Source organism: Hemicordylus capensis, chromosome 2 (genome assembly GCF_027244095.1).
Source record: "Hemicordylus capensis ecotype Gifberg chromosome 2, rHemCap1.1.pri, whole genome shotgun sequence".
NCBI lineage: Eukaryota > Metazoa > Chordata > Lepidosauria > Squamata > Cordylidae > Hemicordylus > Hemicordylus capensis.
This window is the reverse complement of record NC_069658.1, coordinates 246,964,236-246,987,233: the sequence shown is the minus strand read 5'-3', so window position 1 is coordinate 246,987,233 and position 22,998 is coordinate 246,964,236. Positions and strand designations below refer to the sequence as shown.

Sequence of the window (22,998 nt, the reverse complement as noted above, 5' to 3'; positions counted from 1 at the left end):
GTTGAGAATGATGGGAGTTGGAGTCCAACAACTGCACAAGGGCCAAAGTTGTGCAGCCCTGGTGTAAAGTTTACATAGCCACACAGAGGGTGCTATATCAATAGTAAAGCAGAGACATGGAAATATTTACAGGTAGTCTTTCTACAAAAGGTTAAACACAATACTAATTTTGATAAAAGTCTACTTCCAGAATGCAGAAACATAGTACAGCTGTATTATGTATTCCATGCTTTCAAACAAAGCTCCTTAAATTGTAGTCAAGAAATCAAATTTATGAATTAAGAAAAGCTTAACAAAGCTTATACAACAAATATTTATATAAGTTCAATATAAATTATCTGTACCATACCTAAAGGATTCCTGTAATATTCCCCAGCCACCTGGGATTTTGGGAACATGGGAAGCTGCCTTCTATCAAGGCAGACCATTGCTCCATCTAGCTCAGTAGTGTCTACACAGACTGGCAGCATCTCTACAAGGTTTTTAGAACAAAGACTTTCCCAGACCTATTTGAAGCCCTAATTGAAGATGACACTGAATTTAAGACAACCCCATTAAATAGTAGAGGTTAAATACAGGTTATACCTACATTCATTCAAAAGGAATAGGTCTCTGAATTTAAGACAACCTCCTGATTTCTAATATTTAAAAAAACTTGAAAAAATCCTAGTTTGGGATCTAGGTAAATACAGTAACTGAAGTCCTGGAGAAAGAGTTTGCTTCAGAACTACTTGCACCTCTGTTCAAACTTAGCTTGTTACTTGACTCAAACTCATACGACTGATCGACTAAGACTTTTTTAACTGGTTGACAGTCCAAGTTAAGAGATTACGAGTTAAGGCCTTGTAGTACAGTGATAAAGATCATCCTTACCAAAGTGCCATTACTGGATGATCCCGATTTATACAGCGGTGGTCAAAATAATGGTGCTGCAATCCAAACTCATCTAGAATGATAAAGAGAGCCAAGAATAAGTGTCAGGAATAAGAGACGCTGCTCCACGAAAGCCAGAAACAAAAGGCACCTTAGCAATGCCACACACCGACTCAATTCAAATGCAATGCTGGGTGAGCGAAAACCACACTCGTGGTTCCACACAGCTTGCTTCACATTTTTGAGAATTAGCATCACAACACATCCCCACCATACTCAGTGTCTGGAATCCCACCCCATGTATGTTCATTTGTTTTTTAAAACCACTTCTGGCAACACAGATCTGCCTTATACCGAGTCAGACTCTTTAAGGTCGTTCACACAACCTACCACCTGGGCGGCGGGAAGGCAGGCTCCTACCTGCCTCCCCGCAGCTGATCACTGAATGAAGAGCGATTACAGGCCCAGGTGTGTCAGGGCAGCGATCAGCATTCGGCTGGCAGGAGGGGAAAAGCTCATGCTGGGTCCTCCATGGACCCCGCGTACAGTGTGTGTGCAGTACTAAAAGCAGCTGCTTTTAGTACTGCAGCCACTTCACTCCATGCAGCTGCTTTCCACCCCGCTAGCTTGCTACACCAAACAGAAGCCCAGATGCCCAGCAGCAATTGCCCAGATTACTGCCTGCTGAGGTACAGGCTGAGTACCCCATATCCGGACTGCTTGGGACCAGAAGTGTTCTGGATTTCAGATTTTTCCAGATTTTGGAATATTTGCTCTCTCTTGCAAGGCAGGGATGGAGGAGCCCCCTTTGCTGCCTCATGCCAGGGGAAGGCCAGTTTAAGGGTTAATCTAAGGAAGTCCAGGTTCCTAGAGAGGCATCTGGGAAGAAACATTCGGCAGGGGTGCCTTCCCTTCCGGCCCCTGCCCCGAGAAAGGAGCCTTTGTGTCTTTTCCTGCCCACGGGATCTGCAGCCACACCTTGAAGAAGAGAACTCTGTGGCTGCCAATGTAGATGGGGTGTGTGGGGACCCCAGAGCCATGGGGGGAGGTGATGCAAGGGAGGAAAGCAGGGAGTGGGCTTGGGAACCAGGGGAGAGATGTCCCGGGTGGGCAATGAGGGGGATGAGATGTGTGCAGCCTTCTGAAATAAGTTAATAAGTAAGTTTTGACTGCATGTTTAAAAGCAGCAAGTCTGCGAGCAAGTGAGCTAAGGCATTGTTTTTTTGTTGTTGTTACGGCGTGGTGTCCGGATTTTGGACCATTCCAGATTTCAGATGTCCGGATAAGGGATACTCAACCTGTAGAACGAACCCACGTTTCATTCTACCTTGGTAAAATTCCAGGTAGAAAAGGTGGGCTATACAGGCCTGGAGCAGCAGGCTCCCAGCGCTCCAGATGACATGAGCTGCCTGGGACAACATGTTGTTGCACAGCCTTTTTGTCTATCTAGCTCAGTATTCTCTACACCAGGACACACAACTTTGGCCCTGCAGCTGCTTTTGGACTACACCTGCCATTATCCCCAGCCAGTGGTCAATAGTCCAACATCTGCAGGAGGGCCAAAGTTGTGCAGCACTGCTACGCAGACTGCGTGGTGTAGTGGTTGGAGTGCTGGACTAGGACCGGGAAGACCTGAATCCAAATCCCCGTTCAGCCATGATACTTGCTGGGTGACTCTGGGCCGGTCACTTCTCTCTCAGCCTAACCTACTCCACAAGGTTGTTGTGAGGAGAAACTTATGTATGTAATACACTGCTCTGGGCTCCTTGGAGGAAGAGCAGGATATTAAAAATGGTTTTTAAAAAAAGAGAGACTGGCAGATATTCTGCAAGATTTCAGGCAGGGGTCTTTCTTTCCCAGCTCGACCTGGAGTTTCCAGGGGATTAGGAACATAGGAAACTGCCATATACTGAGTCAGACCATTGGTCTATCTAGCTCAGTATTGTCTTCACAGACTAGCAGCGGCTTCTCCAAGGTTGCAGGCAGGAATCTCTCTCAGCCCTATCTTGGAGATGCTGCCAGAGAGGGAACTTGGAACCTTCTGCTCTTCCCAGAGTGGCTTCATCCCCTGAGAGGAATATCTTGCAGTGCTCACACATCAAGTCTCCCATTCATATGCAACCAGGGCAGACCCTGCTTAGCTATGGGGACAAGTCATGCTTGCTACCACAAGACCAGCTCTCCTTGAACCTGGGACCTTCTGCACACAACGCAGCAGCTCTACCACTGAGCTTTGGATGCTGCTGATTAGTTTAGGAAGCTGCCTTCTACTGATTCCAACTGTTGTCCATCTAGCTCAGTACTGTCTACACTGAGGGGCAGAGACTCTCCAGGGTTTCAGAAAGAGATCTTGCCCAGCCCTGCCTGGAGATACCAAGCATTGAACCTGGGGCCTTCTGAGCACGAAGCAGCTGCTCTTCCACTGGGCTATAGCCTCATTTCCAGAGATTGCCTTGAAGGCTTCCACTGGTCTCTGAGATAGGAGAAGCTGAGGCCCAGCCTCAGCTGGAGAAACCAGAGGTGAAATGGCAATGCTGATACTTCAAAGTACAAGGATAGATGTATAACCAATATCAAACAATTTATATCCAAAATATACAATTCAACAAATTGTAAGGAGCACCATAAGCACTGTTCCCTCTAACAGGGATTCCCAAATGTTGTTCACTACAACTCCCAACATCCCCAGTTGAAATGGCCTTTGGCTGGGGATTATGGGAGCTGTAGTCAGCAACATCTGGGAATCCTTGATAGAGGGAACACTGACTATAAGATTATACACAGAATAGATTGTTAATTGAGTTTAATACAGCCAATTTGGTTGACGAAAATATGTTTGTTAGTATAATACAAGCATATCTCTATCTATCGGAGATTAGCTATGCATATGTTTTGTGGAAGATTGATAATTTGTGAGCATTCTTATAGAATTTTAAACAAGTCTCTCTACAAGAAAATAAAATTTTCATCATTTCAATGTTCATCCACTTGAAAAACATGTAAAATTGAATGAAGGTCACCATTGTGGACTGAAGTAATAGAAACTAGAAGACTGTATTGGGAATTTATACATTTTGTGTTTATGACAAGATACATCTGTAGATTCAGTTTGCTCATAGTTATTCACATTTTATTTTGCATCTTTGGTGCCTGCTACATTAAATATTCATTGAATTTTATATTTTGGATCTAATTTGTTTGGTAATTTTGATACTTCACCTCCCTAGCTTCTTACACAAGGTGGCCAAGGGCCTGTCTAGTCCAGCATCCTGTTTCTCCATAGTGGCCCCTGCATGTCTCTGGAAATCCCATGAAGGCATGCCCCCCACCCCCTGCTGTGCCCTGTAACTGGTATCCAGAGGTGTCCTGCCTCTGAACCTAGTGGTAGCCTGTAGCCATCAAGAGTAGTAGTCACTAATAGACCTGTGCTCCATAAATTGGTCTGTTCTGAATATTCTTCTTCTGATACTACACAGAGAAGTAACAGATCTACTGTAGACACCAAGGTGAAGGTCCCCCCAAGAAAGGTTGGTATCCAAATATTCAACATAAGAAAACTGTCCCCATTGGATGTAGATGTGGAAACTTTACATAATTATTGTACAAATCCAAACCAACAGGTACTTGACACCAGAGGTAGGAGTGTGCACGGTTTGGTCCGGGCACAATGTAAAAGACTGCCGGACTGGTCCGGCGGTCCGGGAGGGCGGGGGCATGTAGCTTTAAGGGTGGTGGTGGTAGTAGTAGTCCCCCGCCCCCGCCGCTCTTCCCCCTCCGGCGCTGGTGTGTTTTAAAATCTTCCTGGGGCGGCAGAATTCCTCTCTGCCGCCCCTGCCCCCATCGTTGTCAACCCAAGCCTTCAAAGGAGTACAGCCAGCGGCGCGCATGCGCCCTGCACGGCGCGCACTTGTCTCCGCCGCTGGCGCGCGCCCCACATACATCACAGCGCACGCACCAGCGGCAAAGACAAGTGCGCGCGCCGCACAGGGCACATGCACGCCGCTGGCTGTACTCCTTTGAAGGCTTGGGTTGACAACGACGGGGGCAGGGGCGGCAGAGAGGAACTTAGTTTGCACTAGAGTATCAACAGGATCACTAGCAGAGCCAACTCTAAACCATTCCAAGGCTTCTTGGAAGGGTTTAGATTCCTATCGAATCTGATCAACTTCTCAGGCAGACCAGCCTAAAAGTTCCTTCACCCCTGCAGAGGTGGGTTGTGGTTGCCAGCCCCACCCTTACCAGATGGTGGTCCATCTATGACAATGGGGAGATGACAGGAGCCGCCACCCAAGGAACACCACCCTGATTCGAGCAAAAGACTAAATCAAGAGTGTGACCAGCTGCATTATGACCTCAAGACTTAGATCTCCAAATTCAAACTGGACTCAACATCTTCCCAAATATTAGCAGTCAAGTGGGAAACAACCAAGGAATGGAATCAACTGATGCAGCCTTTGTGTTGCAGCAAACTTGGAACTTCATCACAGTGCGAGGGAAACACCACCACCACATCATGTTAAAGAAGAATCAGAAAACTTCATGCTTACCACGGCAGTGCTTATTTCTTCTGAAGAGAGAACAGCGAGTTCTGAAGGTCCAGCAATAAAAGCTAAAATGGACAAAATAATTTGGTTTAAGTCAAAATATGAAAGCTGCCGAGCCCTATTTTGTTTCCTCCTGCTCCATTTAATTGGGGCCCATCTAAGGCTACAATGTTTAGCCAATTAATTGGTTCAATTAATTAACTAAAACCCTTTCAATGGGCTTTAAAAAAGGTCCCTGATTGACCTTTAGACCATCTAGCTCTGTACTGTCTACAATGACTGGCAGTACCTCTCCTGGGGTTTCTGATAGAAGGGTCTTTCCCAACCCTACCTTGGCGATGCCAGGGACGGAGCCTGTGACCTTCTGTTTGCAAAGCATATGAGCTATCACTGAGCTACAGACCCATCTTCATAAATAGGAAACTGCCTTATACCAAACTCAGATAATTGGCTCATCTAGCTCAGTACTGTCTATTGGCAGCAGTGATTTGATTCAATAGGACAGCCGTTCAACGTCTGTTTGAAAATATAAGGCAGACTGTTCCACTCAGTGTTCCCTCTAAGGTGTGCGCCCGCTCACAAGTGTTTGGAAGTCTGCTCGGTTAATTTTAGATCCCGCTCAGGTTGAATCAGGAAAGCCTCATTCTGAATCCACATGTGCACACACGGCCTTGATACTGCCTCCCAGAACAAAACTCATTCTGCAGACAGATGGAAAAAAAAAATTAGAGAGAACACTGGTTCCACTGCCAAACAGCTCTTCCAATTAGGAAATTCTTCTTAATATCTAGCCTGAATTTGTTTGCTTGTGTTTTCCACCCATGGATTTAGTCCCGCCATCAGGAGCAACAGAGTACAAATTCCTCCTCCTCCTATGTGAACATCTGAAGATACCTCCATCTTATCTTCTCTAGTGTTGATGCCCAGAGCATGGAATCCCCTCGCCAAGGAGGTAGGCCAGTCTTTTCAGCAGGCAGTGACACCTATCCTATCCAGCAGTGCTTTTACTTAGATCTGCTCCCAATGCAAACTACTTCAAGCTACTGTGTTATGTTTTCAGAGATATGCCTATTGTAGCAATGCTTTCATGTTTTTAATCTATAATGTAGAAACATAGGATGTTGTCTTATACTGAGTCAGACCATTGGTCCATCTAGCTCAGTACTGTCCAGCAGTGGCTTCTCCAAGGTTTCAGGCAGGAGTCTCTCCCAACCCTATCTTAGAGATGCCAGGGATTGAAACCGAGATCTTCTGTATGCAAAACAGATGCTCTACCATTGAGCTACAACCTCATCCACTAAGGAAATATCTTACAGCACTCACACAGTCACCAATCCAAATGCAAACCAGGGTAGACCCTGCTTAGCAAAGGGGGCAGTTTATTAGCACTACCACAAGATCAGCTCTTCAGATTATATAGATGATATAAATTTCCATTGTAAATTATATTTATACAATAATGGTAAGCCACCTTGGGTACAATTCTGTTACTGGATGGCGGGCTATAAAACAAATAGAGTGAATTGTTCTGTCATGTTTCTAGCAACCCTCCCTTCCACCCAACTGAGACAGGAGGTTCAATTTGTACTTTAATTTGTACACCACCTGGAGATTTCTATATCAGGCTATATAGAAATACAATAAATAAATAAATAAATATACTCCATCATCACATCTGGTCAAATACCACAATAAAGGATTTACTTACTCACTCACTCAGTCCATGGTTCTCCTACAATGGAGGAGCTGATCATTCTGTTGTGCTGCAACCTTCTGGGATTATTTATTTATTTATTTATTTAATTGGGGGTGGGATTGCCCTACATATAGCAGACCCAATGCCAATTTTAATGAAATTAAATTTCATTAATTTTTTTTAAAACAAATACCAACAAAAGAGCACCCCACACAACAGACAAATGAACACACTGTACTTATTTAAATGTGAGGGTTTCATTTAAATGAAATGCCATTATAATGGCATTAGAGCCCATTATATTCCCAGATTAAAGAAACTCTGGAGAGTTGATCAATTTATAGGAGAAAGATCCCTCCTATCTCAGGTGGAGTGGGAGGTTTGGTTTCATGGTGAAGTTACTTTCTACTAAGTCCAATCCTTAGTCCATCCAGCTACACTGACTGGCAGCAGTTTCCCCCCAGCCCTGGAGAGACAAGTGATTCTTCTTGGGAAGCAGGTGCTCTGTGACTAAGCTATAGATGCTCTTGGAGAACATGCAGAGCTGTTTTATAGAGTCAGATCCTCCATCCATCCTCACTCTGTATGGTCTACATCAGGGGTTTCCAACCTTAGGTCCCCAGATATTGGACTGTAACTCCCATCATCTCCAATCACAATGGCCTTCAGATGGTGTGGCAGGGGGTGATGGGAGTTGAAGTCCAACATAATCTGGGGACCCAAGGTTACAATCTGGGGTACACTGATGTACCCCATCAGTGGCTCTTCAGGATTTCAGAACAAAGAAGTCTTTCAGACAAGGCTTCAGAATTTCAGAACAATGGCTCTTCAGGATTTCAGACAATGGTATTTCCGTCCTTTGGGGACCTTCTGGAGCTCTAGGATTGAGCTACGCATGTTTCTGATGAACATAGGTAATTACCTTTGACTGAGTCAGATTAGTGGTCCATCTAGCTCAGCACTGCCTACTCTCAGTGGCAGCAGCTCTTCAGGGTTTCAGACAAGGGGTCCTTCCCAGCCCTACCTGGAGATGCTGCCAGAGCTTGAACTTGGGACCTTTGGCATGCAAAACAAGTACTCTCTGAGTTATGGCCCCTCCTCAAAGACCAGAGCAAGCAAAGGATATTCTCCTTCCATTGCCATTCATGCTGTTATGTATCTTCTCACCTGTGTGTGTTCTTTCATGTTCTGCAAGATGAGAACGCCGGCTGAAGCTTTCTGTACACTTGGAGCACTGATATGGTTTATTTCCTGTATGGGCTGCCTTGTGCGTTGTCAGGGACTTTTTCCAGCTGAAGCTTTTCCCGCACTCAGAGCATTTGTATGGTTTCTCTCCTGTATGAGTCCTCTTGTGCACTATAAGAGCAACCTTCTGATTAAAGCTCTTCCCACACTCCAAGCAAGAGTATGGTTTCTCTCCAGTGTGAATTATCTCATGTCTAGCAAGGTGATCCTTCTTGTGGAAGCATTTCCCACACTGGGTACAGGCATACGGTTTCTCTCCCGTGTGAATTCTCATGTGGTTAATCAGGCCAACTTTCCAATTGAACCCCTTCCCACAATCAGAGCACTGGTATGGTTTCTCTCCCGAGTGGGTCCTCTTGTGTGTCATGAGGCGATCTTTTTTGTAGAAGCTTTTTCCACACTCAGAGCATTCGTACGGCTTCTCCCCCGAGTGGGTCCTCAGATGTGCAACAAAGTTGGCTTTGACACTGTAGGTCTTCCCACACTCTGAGCATTCATGTGGCTTCTCTCCTGTGTGGGTTCTTTTGTGTGCCAGAAGAGATGACTTTGCATGGAACCTTTTCCCGCACTCGGGACATTCGTAAGGTTTCTCGCCAGTATGAATTCTCTTGTGTTGAATAAGGATCCATTTGCTGCTGAACCTTTTCCCACACTCAGAGCACATGTACGGTTTCTCCCCTGTGTGGGTTCTCATGTGCACATTAAGAGCAGATGACCAACTGAAGGTTTTTTTACACACCACACATTCATATACACTCTGTTCTCCTGTATGTTTCCTCTTGTGCATGATCAGAGAACGTTTCCAATGGAAGCTCTGGCCACAGTCCGAGCACATGTGAGCTCTCTCCCCTGTGTGGGTTCTCTCGTGTCTCAAAAGGTAAGAAGAGCAAGAAAATCCCTTGCCACACTGTGAACATTGGTACGGCCTCTCTCCAGTGTGGACTCGCTTGTGCACATCAAGGTAGGATTTCAGAATGAAGCGTTTCCCACACTCGGAACATTCATAGGGTTTTTCTCCTGTGTGCGTTCTCCGATGTGTAATAAGTCCGGAAATCTGTTTGAAGCTCTTCTCGCACTCAGAGCATTCATAGGGCTTCTCTCCTGTATGAGTTCTTTTGTGTGTGACAAGAGTTGCACCATGATTGAAGCTTTTCCCGCAAATAGAGCACACATATGGTTTCTCTCCCGTGTGGATTCTCCGGTGCGTGATAAGGTAGTCTTTGCGACTGAAGCTCTTCCCGCACTCAGGACATGTGTACAATTTTTGTACAGGCCCTACAGTGTGGGTCTTCTTATGTCTCCTAAATGAGGCTGTATAACGGAAACATTTCCCACATTCGGAGCACTGATATGGCTTCTCTGTCGTGTGGCTCTGCTTGTGTATATTGAGCGTTCCTTTCTCCCGAAAGCTCTTTCCACAATCAGAGCACTGATATGGCTTCTCTTCAGAATGGATTCTCATGTGGACGTTGAGAGCAGATTTCACCGTGAAATTCTTGCCACAGTCTGAGCATTCATAGGGCTTCTCTCCTGTATGGATTCTCCTGTGTACGGCAAGGTGTGGCTTCCGATTGAAGCTTTTTCCACAGTCAGTGCACTTGTACAACTTCTCTCCCGTGTGGATTCTCTCATGCAGGATAAGGGATCCCCTTCGGAAGAACCTTTTCCCACACTCCGAGCACACATATGGCCTCTCCCCTGTATGGATTCTTTTGTGCTGAAGGACATACGCTTTCTCACGAAAGCATTTCCCACACTCTGAGCACTGATATGGTTTTTCTCCGGCATGGCTTTTCTCGTGGCTCAGGAGCTCGGGCTGGTCGGAGAAACACTGGCCACACTGCGAGCAACTGAAAGGTTTCTCTCCAGTGTGGCTCCTCTCATGGATAACCAGCTGTGACCTCTTATGGAAACTTTCCTCACACTGTGCACATTTATATGGATTCTCTTTTACTCTTTTCCCTTGAACAGTCTCCTGGGGACTTTCTGTAGCCTGCAGGCTGACAAGCATCTCTTCCATCATAGGATTCAGGAGAAAGTTCTCTCCGACTTTTTCCAACATTGCTCCACATTTTTGCTCAGGTCTTTCCACTGGATCATTCTCTTCTTCATTATCTTGCACTTGGTTGTTAACTGCTGGAACATACAAAAGTTTACATTACCAGAGAGGTTAGGGATACACCCAAAGGAGAATGAAATGGCAGAATGGTGATGAGATAAAATGAATTGTGCACGTTAGACTACTGCTGTAACAATAATTACAGATAACAACCAAAGACAAATAAATACAGACACAGACAAATGAATGAATCCATTGTAGTACTATAAATCATTAACGGCCCAAATATATGATTAAAATCATTGCAACAGCATGCCTTGTTCTGCCAATATTCAACAAAATATATCCAACTGTCAATAAATCTGATCTGTTACGTTTCTGTTATCCTCACCCTCACCACGACAGTTAATTTTGCCATTACTACAATTTCTCTTCCTACTCATAAATATAAGGTACAGTTTGGTTCGTGACTTGTCCAGGACTGGCCTGGACAGTTCAGGAATTGGACTTCTTTCCAGGATATAGGAAAAATTTAGTCTGAAGTATGAAATGTCCAGGAATTTGAGCGTGAAGATTGCTTTATTTTATCCATTTCAGTGGTGCTTCTCTTCAGGCATTGTAGTGACATAGTGTCAATGTTTAAAAGGCCCACATTCCTAGCCTTTCTATGGCACCAGCGCTGCCAGCTGGCTAGTTTGGCTCTCTCTCTATGGGTCAGTAAACCCCTTCCCCCTCCTTTCTAGATCATTTAGCTATGAAGTGTATTGACAGAGAAAACATCCTTTAAATTAAAAAAAAAAGCAGACAGTGGAAGTTTACCCAAGGAATATCCTAAAACATACCAAACAAATATATGAAATTATTTGGTTACATGCTTCTAACCAAATACTGGCATTTTGTTTGGTTTTATTTATTGAGGAGAAATGCTCTTAACCCTCTCCTGCGCAGAGAACACTATAAGGAAAAGAATGTGTGAAACAGTCAAGTGCTATCGTCAAGCACTCTTTCCAATCCTAGTTTTAAGAGTAGAATTTTTGACTGGCAGTAGCAAGTATGTAACCCAATATTTCTGTATATAGTTTGGGTAACCTCCAGGTTAGACTACTGCAATGTCTCCATGTAGGGCTGCCTTTGTACGCAGTTCGGGAACTTCAGTTAGTTCAAAAAGCAGTGGTCAGATTGGTCTCTGGGGTATCCTGGACAGACTATATTATGCCTGTTCTTTAACAGTTGCACTAGCTGCTGACAGGTTTCTGGGCAAAGTACAAAGTGCTGGTTATTACCTTTAAAGCCCTGAATGGCTTAGGTCCAGGGTACCTGAGAGAGCGCCTTTCTTTACAAGATCCCCAGTGCTCATTGAGATCATCAGGAAGGATCCATTTTCGGGTGCCACCAGTTCATCTGGTAGCAACCTGGGACAGGGCCTTCTCTGTTGTCACCCCTAGGTTGTGGAACGTGCTTCCCATGGATATAAGAAGATTGTATTCCCTGGAGGCCTTCAGGAGAGCCTTAAAGACCCATCTTTTTAGCCTAGCTTTTAACGATATTTAGCTTTATTGCAATTTTAATTTGCTTTTACTTGGTTCCTGATTTTAATTGTTATGTATTTCTGGTTTTAGTGTAAACCACATTCTTTGGGAAGGCCGGTGTTTAAATCAATCAATCAATCAATCAATCAAATAAGTAGATAGGTAGACAGATTTTAAGATATTCCTTGGGTACATTTTTATTAGAAACAAGATAGGATCTAAAATCTGTCCTATTTGCAAGATTGGATGCCATTTCAGTTGCCCATTCTTCAGAAAGGAAAATACTAGAGTAAAAAGAGGCTCCAGAGTCTGAGGCTCTTGCCTAACCAGCTACCCATCTGTCTCTTCCTCCGCTTCTTGGCTGCGTCACTTTCCTCCTGCATGTTTGTTCCAGCCAAATGTCTAGAGTTCTCTTCTGCCTCTTCCCCTTTGCTGGCTTCTGCCGTCACCTCACAGGGCTCCCCGCCATCATTGCTCACCTGCATATCACTGGCTGGAATTATGAAATATACTGTACAGGAAAGATATGAAGCCTCAAACCCAAATTCACCACTGGAGAGAATGTCAGAGTAAGGAAGCAGTTCGGCCTGCCTTAAGGAGCAGCTGTAGGTCAAGTAGGATTGCCAGCCCTCCAGGACCAGCCTTGAGTAGGGATGTGCACGAACCGGTTTGGAATTCTCTTGTTAGAATACCGAACAGGTTCGGAACCCCCACATTCGAACTGGTTCGAACATGGGGGCGGCTTTAAGAACAGGGGCCCCCACATTTAAGAACCCCCACATTTAAGAACAGGGGAGATTGCACTTACCCTCCTCGAACCTCCTTGCAGCCCCGTTGTTTCATGGAAGTGCCATTTGCATGTTGAGGGCACATGCATGTCGCATGACATGCACCCGCCCGCATGGCAGTTCCGGTCAGTGAAACAAGAGGGTGGCAAGGAAGTATACTGCCGCCCCACTGGACTATTTATACACAGAGCGCCGGAGGGGGAAGTGCGGAGGTGGCGGGCGGGGAGGAGTGCAACCTCCCCCATCCTTAAAGCCACCTCTGCCCCACCATCGGCTTGAAGGGAACCGGTTCCGTGCACATCCCAAGCCTGGAGCCTTCAGGAATAGGCATCAACCTCCACATGAATATTGAAAGCAATTTCCTGGAGATTTCAAGGGCTTAATAATTTATTAATATTAATAAAAATGACTGGAACAAAATATTGCAGGGGGAAATATCTCCAAGAACAGCTTTGGTCAATTGGCAACCCTAGGGGGTAAGGCCAATCAGGATTGGGACCACACTATGTAGAAAGGGAATATTTACCTCTATGCCCTCACACCTCAGCCCCAAGGAAAATGGACCCCACCTCAAAGCTATTCGTGCCAATAGGAGTTTTCTGATCAAAACCAACCGAAACTTTAGGGCGAGGGCATTTTCACCAGACACAAAAACGAAGAGTCAAATACCATCTTCCCCACATGTCATGGGGTCCCAATCCTGGTTGCACCCCCACGGCTGCTACTAAACCCTGAAACAAAAGCGGAGGGCCAGGCTACATTTAAAGTAATGTGTCTTGTGGCCAGTAGAGTAACTTTAAAGTAAAACGCACTGACCATTTAAATCACTCTCCATTTAACTTTGGGATCTTGCTTTCCTGTGTCTTAATACTGGAGGTATCCCTCCAGGCGTTGGGTGGCCTGCCACTTAGGCCCTTCCAACCTCCCACAGGCTCCGGCCTACAGACAAGGCCCAGACCACCTGTCAGCATCAAGCAATCTTTACTCAGGGTACGGATATTTCAAATACCAACTCAGAAATAAACACAGACACATCCTATGTCAAAGAATGGATTTGGACAGACACTAAAGTTGGTAATTTTTTTCATCCACATCAGGAAAATACCCAGTAAAATCATGTGATGTGGAGACATTGTATCTAGGCCTATTCTGCCTGCACATAGTCAAATTACTTCCCTTACATTAAAAAAAGGTTATTCGTCTTTCAAGCCCCTCCTCACAACTCACTTCTACCACGAAGGCTTTGGCATAGCTCCTCACTCTCCACATTCTGCTGTAACTAAACCTAAGTATGTGCAACTGGAATACATACATAGGCTGACATGATGAGGAAAATTACTTAAAGTAGTCCCATTGAAATTAATAGTAAGGCATTGCTTAACTTATTTTACTTCCAATGGGATTACTCTGAGTAATTTTCCTCATGTCAGCCATAGTCTTGCCCTGTTTGCCCTGCCTTCATTGCTCTCTCCTTTCTCTGCTCACTCCTCTGTGTTGAATTTTAGATTGTAAGTTCCTTGGGGCAGAGATGTGTCCTCTTGCACTTGATACAGAAGCATGTACGCTGAAGGTGCCACATAAACACATTCTTACAGGAGACATAAAGTTCACATAGGGCCGGGTTCAGACAATCTTTTTTTGACCCACGTGATTTAAAAGTGGGGTGCGTCAAGAGCATGCCCATCATGATATCTTTCGTGGACATCCCAATGCCCTCCCAACACATCCCATTGTTGCATGGGGCACCCAAAGGAGTGCATGTAGAGCTGCCATTAATATGAAAAGGGCCCCCCACCCAAACAATAAAGGGATGTGCTATGAGGGCATTGGGACATCCGTGAAATGTCTCACAATGGGTCCTGACACATCCCTCTTTTAATCACATGGGCAGAGAAACACAGGAAACCGCCTTATACTAAGTCAGACCATTGGGTCCACCTTGCTCAGTATTGTCCGCAGTGACTGGCGGTGGCTCTCCAAGGTTTCCAACAGGGATTGTCCCCAGACCCACCTGGAAATACCAGGGATTGAACCTGGGACCTTCTGCACAAGAAGCAGGTGCTCAGTCACTGAGCTACGGCTGCCATCCTTAGTGAACTATCATCCAAACCAGTTCATAGGTTAGAGCGTGGCCTACCACTTGAGCATTTCCAGTTCATAATCCAGGCCCTAACCCCTTATGCTACACCAGGCCCTCTTCGCTGGCCGTTTCTGCCCATCTGTAATGCCTACTTCCAGCAGCCTCGGTCACAGCAGAAACATTCTCCTGGGATCGCCCTTCCTCCATCACACAGACTTTCTGTTCAACTTCCTCTGCTCTCGTGTTCTCTCTCACGGTCCCATCATCTGCAGGGCAGAAGAAAAAGACTATGTGAAAGACACTGTCCCTCTTGCAGAAAGAGAGGAAATACTTGAAGGGGCTAAGTGGGGGACGGGAAGAGACTTCTTCTGCCAACTTTCTGCTGGCTGACAAAAGGTCAAAAGGCCCAAGCAGTACAGAGGGGAAGGGGCCACCTCCATACACTCCTAGCAAGAGAAACACCAGGTGGCAGTTTCTATGAAGTAAAAAGTGGATGTGAGCCCATCTGGACGATAGTCCCCCCAACCCGAACCAACCCACATGATTAGGAAGGAGGATATATCGAGAGCATGCACATTCTGATGTCTTTCCCAGAAGTCCTCCCAGTTCATTCCTTTATTGCGGGGTGGGGGGTGGGGGGGAGGAAGCAGTTCATCTGAAAAACTGTTCCACATGTGGTCCAAATACTATTTAAAGCACGTATTGGACCATGTGTAGAGAGAGAGAGGTGACAGGATGAATTGTTCCCCCTCCCCACTAGAGAAAGAGGGGACAAATCAGGACAGGATAGATCTAGATTCCAATTACTGGACCCATTAGTAATTCTTCAACCATTTACTAGGACCGGAGTTTTCAACCAAGAGTTTTTGAACCCCTGGAGGTACTTTGAAGCCTTGCAGGGGGTACACAGAACCCTTCCACTTTCCCGACTCACTTACATGCTACATGGTTGGCTCCCTCTCCAGGAGGGGGAGGGGTGTCAGGCGGCATCCCTCCTTCCGTCCTCTCCACATAGCTGGGTAGCTGAGACTTAACTCAGCCCTCCCTCAGTCCTTGCCCTTGTTGCCAAGCCTGTCAGTCAGGCTGAAGGAGGAGTGAGCTGAGCTGGAACACCTAGCCCAGGGGTGTCAAACTCAAATGGGGTGGTGGGCTGGATTTGATTCCAATGCACCTCTGGGGGGATGCACATAGCCTCACACCCATCTCCTGTCTCCCTCTTTCTCTCTTCCTCCCTCTCCTCTCTTCCACTAGGATTCAATATTTGCGGATTCGCATATCTGCAGTCAGGTAATAGACACCCAACCTCAGCATACACGGCGGGGAAGGGTAAAAAACATGTCAGCATAGCATATCCGTGGGTCAGGGTGGCCAGAAATGATCACAGAGAATTTCCGACAGCCATTTTGTGTTTCAGAGCCTCAAAATGGCTTCTTCTTCTTTTTAAAGAGAGAAAAATGGCGATTTTTGGCTGATTTGGGGTCATTCCAGGGCACAGTGCAACCCAGGGGGAACAGCTAAGTGTGGCAAGAAGCTTCCCCAGCATCCCGCCTGCCCCAAAATTTGATATTTTAACAATGTTTTCCCTTGACTGGGAACCTAAGCCCGCAATTCCCCATTGCCACAGTGACTCAATATTCATGGTTTCTGTATCCACGGTTGTACTTTGGACGGAACCCCCGCAAATATCAAGGTCCTCCTTTACAATGAAAAAAGAATGTGAACCCTGCTTAATACCCTGTGAAGAGGCATCTCCGTTGACCTTCTTGGGGATCCTCCTGAGCCGTGACACAGTCTGGGTATTCAATGGAGTCTTCACTGTCTTGGAAACATTAGCTGCCACTTCTGCCAACGGCCTCCGCACCTGAAACAGGTGAGAGGGCAAAGGGACCAGGGAGAGAGGCATCAAAAGGAAAGCAATACAGAAAGACAAGGGGGTAGATGCTGTTCTGCCAACTTTTCAGACAGGGCTGCTGCAATCGGCGGGGCAGGAATATCAGGGGGTCTGCTTCCTCATCATCCATATCAATTTATCCAGGAAGGGCAGGAAAGAGCCTGAGTGTGACATAGCAGGTTACCAAAGGAACAGGCTGAGGAATATCCTCTGAGGGAGATTTCCAGGAAAGGTAGGACAGGCATTGAGTGATAATGCTTTAGGGCAGGAATTCCCAGACTGTATGCTGGAGCAGGCCAGTATGTCAGATTATAAGAGGAATAAAAGAAAGACTTTTGTTCCCACCTGCAGGGAAGTCCGCCTATTGTAGCTTTGTATGACTCACTGCCAAGATCTGTCCTCCTTCCCATCATCTTCTGCAGAGGAGCAGCTGATATTGTCATGCCTTTCTGCAGGATGTTATTGCAGCATGCACTCATATCAGAGAACGTAAGCACAGTGGTTGCTACAGCACTGGACAAGGGTAGGAGAGATCCAGGCTCAAAGCCTGGAATCTATTAGCAATTCTCAAACAGTTTACTAGGGCATACTAGTGTGTCCCAAGGAATAAAATTAAATTAAGATAGCAAAGTGGATTGGAAGAGGAGTGGCAAGCAGTGCTAATTCAGTCCTGAGGAGAGGCGGGAAGGGCTTGTGGTAGGAATGGGCCCGGACCGGTCTGGAGGCCATTGAAAAAGCCTCCGGACCGGTCCGGACCTGGGTGGTTCGGTTCGGGTGGGGGGGTAGCTTTAACAGCGGCAGGAGGGGTTACTTACCCCTCCCGCCGCTTTCCCACTCTGGCGCCGTAATTCTAGGAGTAATTGGGGCGGCAAGATACCTCCCTGCCGCCCCTTCCCTGCTGTTGCTGGAAAAAACTCCCAGGAGCCCTTTGCGCGCGCGCACGTCACAGAGACATCGGGCACGCGCTTCACATCTCTGTGACATGCGCACGTGCAAAGGACTCCTGGGAGTTTTTTCCAGCAACAGCAGGGAAGGGGTGGCAGGGAAGTATCCTGCCGCCCCAATTACTCCTAGAATTACGGCGCCAGAGTGGGAAAGTGGCAGGAGGGGTAAGTAAACCCTCCCGCCGCTCTTAAAGCTATCCCCCACCCCAGTGCCGGACCGCAACTGGCGGTTCCGTGCACACCACTAGCTTGTGGGAGACAGAGTAGGGGCATTACCCTGCAGGGACTATTGGATACCGTAGTTTTGTGTTTTGTTGTTGTTGTTGTTGGTGGTGGTGGTGGTGGTGGTGGTGGTGTGTGTGTGTGTGTGTGTGTGTGTTGGGGGTGTCTCCCAGTCCTGGCCAGACTGATCCTCTTTCAAAGGCCAGCATTGAGACCTGGGAGGTGTGAACCAATGCATTCTTATTTGAAGAGGAAAGTAGTTCTTAAACACGAACAAAATGGACCCTCACCACCTGCTTCCCATGAATAACCATAAATTAATCATAATCTCAAGGCAAGCAGGCTAACGGCCCCTAAGTGGGGGGTGTGTGTGTGTGTTTGTTTTAGAGGGAATGGGCCCACCTCTTCCCCCCGCTGACGCTGCAGGAAGTCCTCTGCCAGAGCTACTGCATGGTCACAGTTGCTTGGTCCCTCTTCCTTGACATAGTCTTGCATCTCCTGGGGCAGGATGGACAGAAACTGTTCCAGGATCACCAGCTCTAGCATTTGCAACTTGGTGTGCTTCCCCGGCTTCAGCCACTGGTGGCAAAGGTCCCAAAGCCGGCTGCAGAGGTCTCGGGGCCCCTTGGCCTCCTGGTAGAGGAACTTCCGGAATTGTTGGCATTGCACATCTGAGTTGATGAGGGGCTCCTCCGGGACTATCTGTCTTGTTCTTTCCCTGCATTCTCTCCAAGGCCTAGCCTGGAGGGGACGGGGGCCTTTTCCTGCTTCGGGGTCTGCTGGGCCTTGCTCCCGTGTAGATGCCAACTGAAGATCCAAAACTAAAGGATTTGAAGGGGAAGAGAGACAAATATAGAGAACCTGAGAGAATCCAGAGATAGTTAGGAAGCTGCCTTATTCTGAGTCAGACCACTGGCCTATCTACCTCAGTACTGTCTACACTCAACGGCAGAGGCTTCTCCAAGGCTTCAGGCAAGAGTCTTTCCCAGCCCTAGATATAGATGCCGGAACTGAACCCGAGACCTTCTGAATGAAAAGCAGAAGCACTACTACTGAGCTATGGCCCCATTCAAACCAAAAGCTTCATATGCTTGGAAGTTAAGTCCTATTCAGACATTTTGTCATACGTGCCCACAGGTGTCTGTACATGCATTTGTGTGAATGAGGTACTGATTTATTTTAATTGTAAACTGCCCTGAGCCATTTTGGAAGGGCGGTATACAAATCAAATCAAATCAAATCAAATCAAATCAAATCAATCAATAAATAATAATAGTGGAGCATCAAAACCCGATGGTTTAGATCTGCCTGTTCTGAATGGGGTTACACACTCCCCTAAAAAAAAACAAGTATGTAGCTTGGAAGCGCTCCTGGACCCCAAACTCTCTCTGGTTTTCTCAGGCTGAGGCAGTGGCCAGGAGTGCTTTTATCAGCTTCAACTGATACATCAGCTATGCTCATTTCTGGGGGCAAATGACCTTCACATAAGAACAGCCCTGCTGGATCAGGCCCAAGGAGGCCCATCTAGTCTAGCATCCTGTTTCACACTTCCCTGCAACTCTGTCCTTAAAACAGTGGTACATATTATTATTATTTATTAGATTCTTATACTGCCTCACCCAGATAGCTTTAGGCGGTTTGCAAATATAAAACACAGATTAAAAAACAAATAACTCATTAAAACCAGTTTAAAATCATTTCAGTAATCACTAAATGCCAGGCTAAAAATATATGCTTTTAGGGCTCCATTAAAGGCTTTTAGAACACTTAAGCCTCTAATATCCATAGGGAGCGCATTCCAGAGCCCAGGAGCAGCTACAGAGAAGGCCCAACCAACAGACCTTTCCTGATGACCTTAAAGTACAGTGAGAATCAGACTGAAGGCAGCAATTTCCCAGGCAATCTGATCCTAAGCCATTTAGGACTTTAAAAAGGTAATTACCAGCACTTTGTATTTTGCCCAGAAACATATCGGCAGCCAGTGCAGCTGTTTTAAAACAGGCATAATATGGTGTCTCTGAGAAACCCCAGAGACCAATCTGGCTGCTGCATTTTGAACTAACTGAAGTTTCTGAATGACATACAAAGGCAACCTCATGCACAGCACATTGCAGTAGTCAAGCCGAGAAGTTATCAGTGAGTGCACCTCAGTTTTGATATCCTTATCTTCAAGGAATAGATGAATATGGTTATGAATATGCAAATGAATATTTATTATATAAATATTTGTTGTATCTGTATATGGTTACATCTGCTGGTAGCCTCCAGGCTTGATAACTGTAATGTGCTCTATGCGGGGCTGCCTCTGTAGTCCGGAAACTACAATTGGTACAGAATGTGGCAGCCAGACTGGTCTCTGAGACAACCCGAAGGGACCTTATAACACTGATTTTTAAAAGAATTGCACTGGCTGACGACATGTTTCCAAGCAAAATACAAAGTACTGTTTAGTACCTATAAAGCCCTCGTGAAAGCAAATGAAAAGAAAGACCCCCAGAGGCCTTGTCTTGATCTGACTGTAGCATGTATGTGCCCAAAAGAGGATAAGAGGCGTGAGCTAAGGAGCAAAGATCTTGGTAAACAGTTTCTGCTCCATTTGCAGAAGACTGCCAGGAAACTGAAGAAACATGTTTATGTTTAGTTAAACATCCTCTTACTACTGAATGAACTATGACTGGGATTCTTGATCAGTGGAGAATTCCATTTGTAAAATCATGTGCAGGATTGTATTAGACTGCTGGTAATACTGTTTGAAACTGTATAAAAGGGCTGTAGTCTGCATACTACCTTTGACATTGAGCCTCAAGACACACCTAAGCAATTTTGCTTAGAAAGCAGCTTGTAACGCTGTGGTCCTCCTCAGCTAAAAAGCTTTTAATAAAAGCCTGTCAAAAGGTACTCAAAAATAAGCATGAAGCTTGTTTCTTCCACACCCTGAAAAGCTTAGGTCCAGGGTACTTAGCAGAGCACCTCCTCTGTCATGAACCCTGCTGCATCTTAAGATCATCTGTGGAGGTCCAGTTAGAGTGGCCACGAGCTCGTCCAGTTACAGTGGCCACCAGGTCATCTAGTGCCAACCCGGGACTGGGCCTTCTCTGTGGCTGCCCCAGGGCTTTGGAATGCACCTCCTGTCAAAATAAGAGATTCCCCATCTCTAATTGCTTTTTAAAAGACCCTTATATACCTGTTTTCTCTAGTTTTTAATTAAAACTAATTTTAAAATGTTTGTTTTATTCTGTGAAAGTGTTAATTTTTTTAATATTGTAATTTGGACTGTGTACACCACCTAGAGATATATCAGACGGTATATAAATATGATAAATAAATGACTGTACATGCATTCATCTTAAAAGTGAAAGTTGGGTACAGGCCCTCTCAAATGTAGGTTACAGATAGGAACATAGGAAGCTGCCATATACTGAGTCAGACCATTGGTCTATCTAGCTCAGTGTTGTCTTCACAGACAACACTGTGAAGATAGGAAGTGCACTATCTGTATGTGTGCTGAATGTAATGAGTGAATAACTGTATATGTATATATGGTACACAGATTAACCCCTTCTAACTGGACAAAGAGCTGTATAGGGCCCCTACTTTTCAAGTGGGGGCTCTATTCAACATAACATGTGAAGCGGGCTATAGACAAATCACTGCACTCTGAAGTTAATTTCATCCCCAAGAATTAGCACTCAGCTCTCACTCTTTTTCCTCTCTCTCTCTCTCTCGTTGCCTACCTCATAGCTGCCTCTCCTTCACCATCTTCACTCTTCAACACCCCCAACTGCCCCTTTTCTTACATACATTCAGAGAAAAAACACATACTAAAAACACATACACCCATCTTATTTAATCCTGAAATACATTCCAGCTCCACTGATTGTGCCGTTCTACATCTAGCTGAAGGCCACCAAGAGATCTCTCCTCCATGCCTTAGTTTGCCCAATATTCTTCTTCTTCTTTTGGACATAGTACAATCATTATAGTGTAACTGGAACCATTATCTTATTTATTTAAAATATTTATATCCCACCCCTCCAATGCAATGCGGCTTGCAGAGGCTTACAACACTAGCAGAACAATAAATAGATTAAAGGAAAAGCCAGCATAGCGTAGAGTTTAGAGTGCTAGACTAGGATCGGGAAGACCCGAGTTCGAATCCCCATTCAACCATGAAACTCACTGGGTGACTCTGGGCCAGTCATGTATCTCTCAGCCTAACCTACCTCACAGGGTTGTTGCGAGGATAAAAATAACTATGTACACCACTATGAGCTCCTCAGAGGAAGAGTGGGATATAAGTGTAAAAATAAATAAAAATAAATAAATAAACAAACATTAACAACAAAACAGGAAAACAGAAAAAAACCTAAACTGTATAAAATTGAGGATCAACTGAAACAAACCCAATTAAAACTGGATTTAAAAAAATTAAAAACCCATGAGATACAAGCTATAGTTAAAGACCTCTCCAAAACAGAAGAGTTTTAAGATTTTAAAAAATCACTCTGAGGGAGGAAGCACAGCAAAGCTCTTCTGGGAGGGCATTTCAGAGCCAAGGGGCCACAACCGATAAGGTCCTTTATCTAGTCCCTGAATCTTGGCCAATGGCAGGGCCATAAGTAGGGCCCAAGATAATAAACTGAGGACCCTTGCAGATTTGTATGGCCGAATGTGATCTGACAAATACCCTTACATTATATTACCATATAATTATTCCCACATAGACCTTGGGAAGCCAACATCCTATTTTACCGGGACTTGCTGGTAGAGAATAGGAATGTTCCAATCCGACAACATCACTTCCAGGGGACGGCGCTTCCGCTTCGCTCTCCTTGGTCTTCAATGAACGGCTTGACGGAGGATCAGGAGGCTTAGGACGGACAAGAGGCCGTCTCCTTTTAGGGCCCTGCAGAACAAATTCAAGAACACACAGAGTGACCAACCTACTATGATCATTGAGGTGGGATAGCATATTTTCTGTTGCTATGTTCAGGGATGAAGAAATGTTGGCTCAGTTTATCAGCCAGACAAAATATTTTACTCATCAAGCTATGTTGGTACATTGCTCATCAGGACTTTTTTCACTCGTCAGGCATCATTTTAGAGAGCCAGCGTGGAGTAGTGGTT

General features: G+C 45.5%; 1 protein-coding gene across 6 annotated transcripts in view; it reads right to left on the bottom strand.

Moving 5' to 3' along the window:
- LOC128342579 (zinc finger protein 585B-like) overlaps positions 1-22,998 on the bottom strand; it is a 40,655-nt gene that overhangs the window by 5,836 nt on the left and 11,821 nt on the right. For 3 of the 6 annotated variants that reach the window (XM_053289998.1, XM_053289997.1, XM_053289995.1), the window contains exons 4-10: positions 22,624-22,777; positions 18,274-18,692; positions 16,549-16,675; positions 14,967-15,080; positions 8,281-10,494; positions 5,421-5,482; positions 874-946 (exon numbers count right to left, since the gene is read on the bottom strand). In XM_053289998.1, the coding sequence (XP_053145973.1) occupies positions 902-946; positions 5,421-5,482; positions 8,281-10,494; positions 14,967-15,080; positions 16,549-16,675; positions 18,274-18,692; positions 22,624-22,777 (3,135 nt within the window). In that variant the 3' untranslated portion in view covers positions 874-901. The remainder of the gene's footprint in view (positions 1-873; positions 947-5,420; positions 5,483-8,280; positions 10,495-14,966; positions 15,081-16,548; positions 16,676-18,273; positions 18,693-22,623; positions 22,778-22,998) is intronic. The other 3 variants (XM_053289999.1, XM_053290000.1, XM_053290001.1) reach the window with 3 other exon arrangements.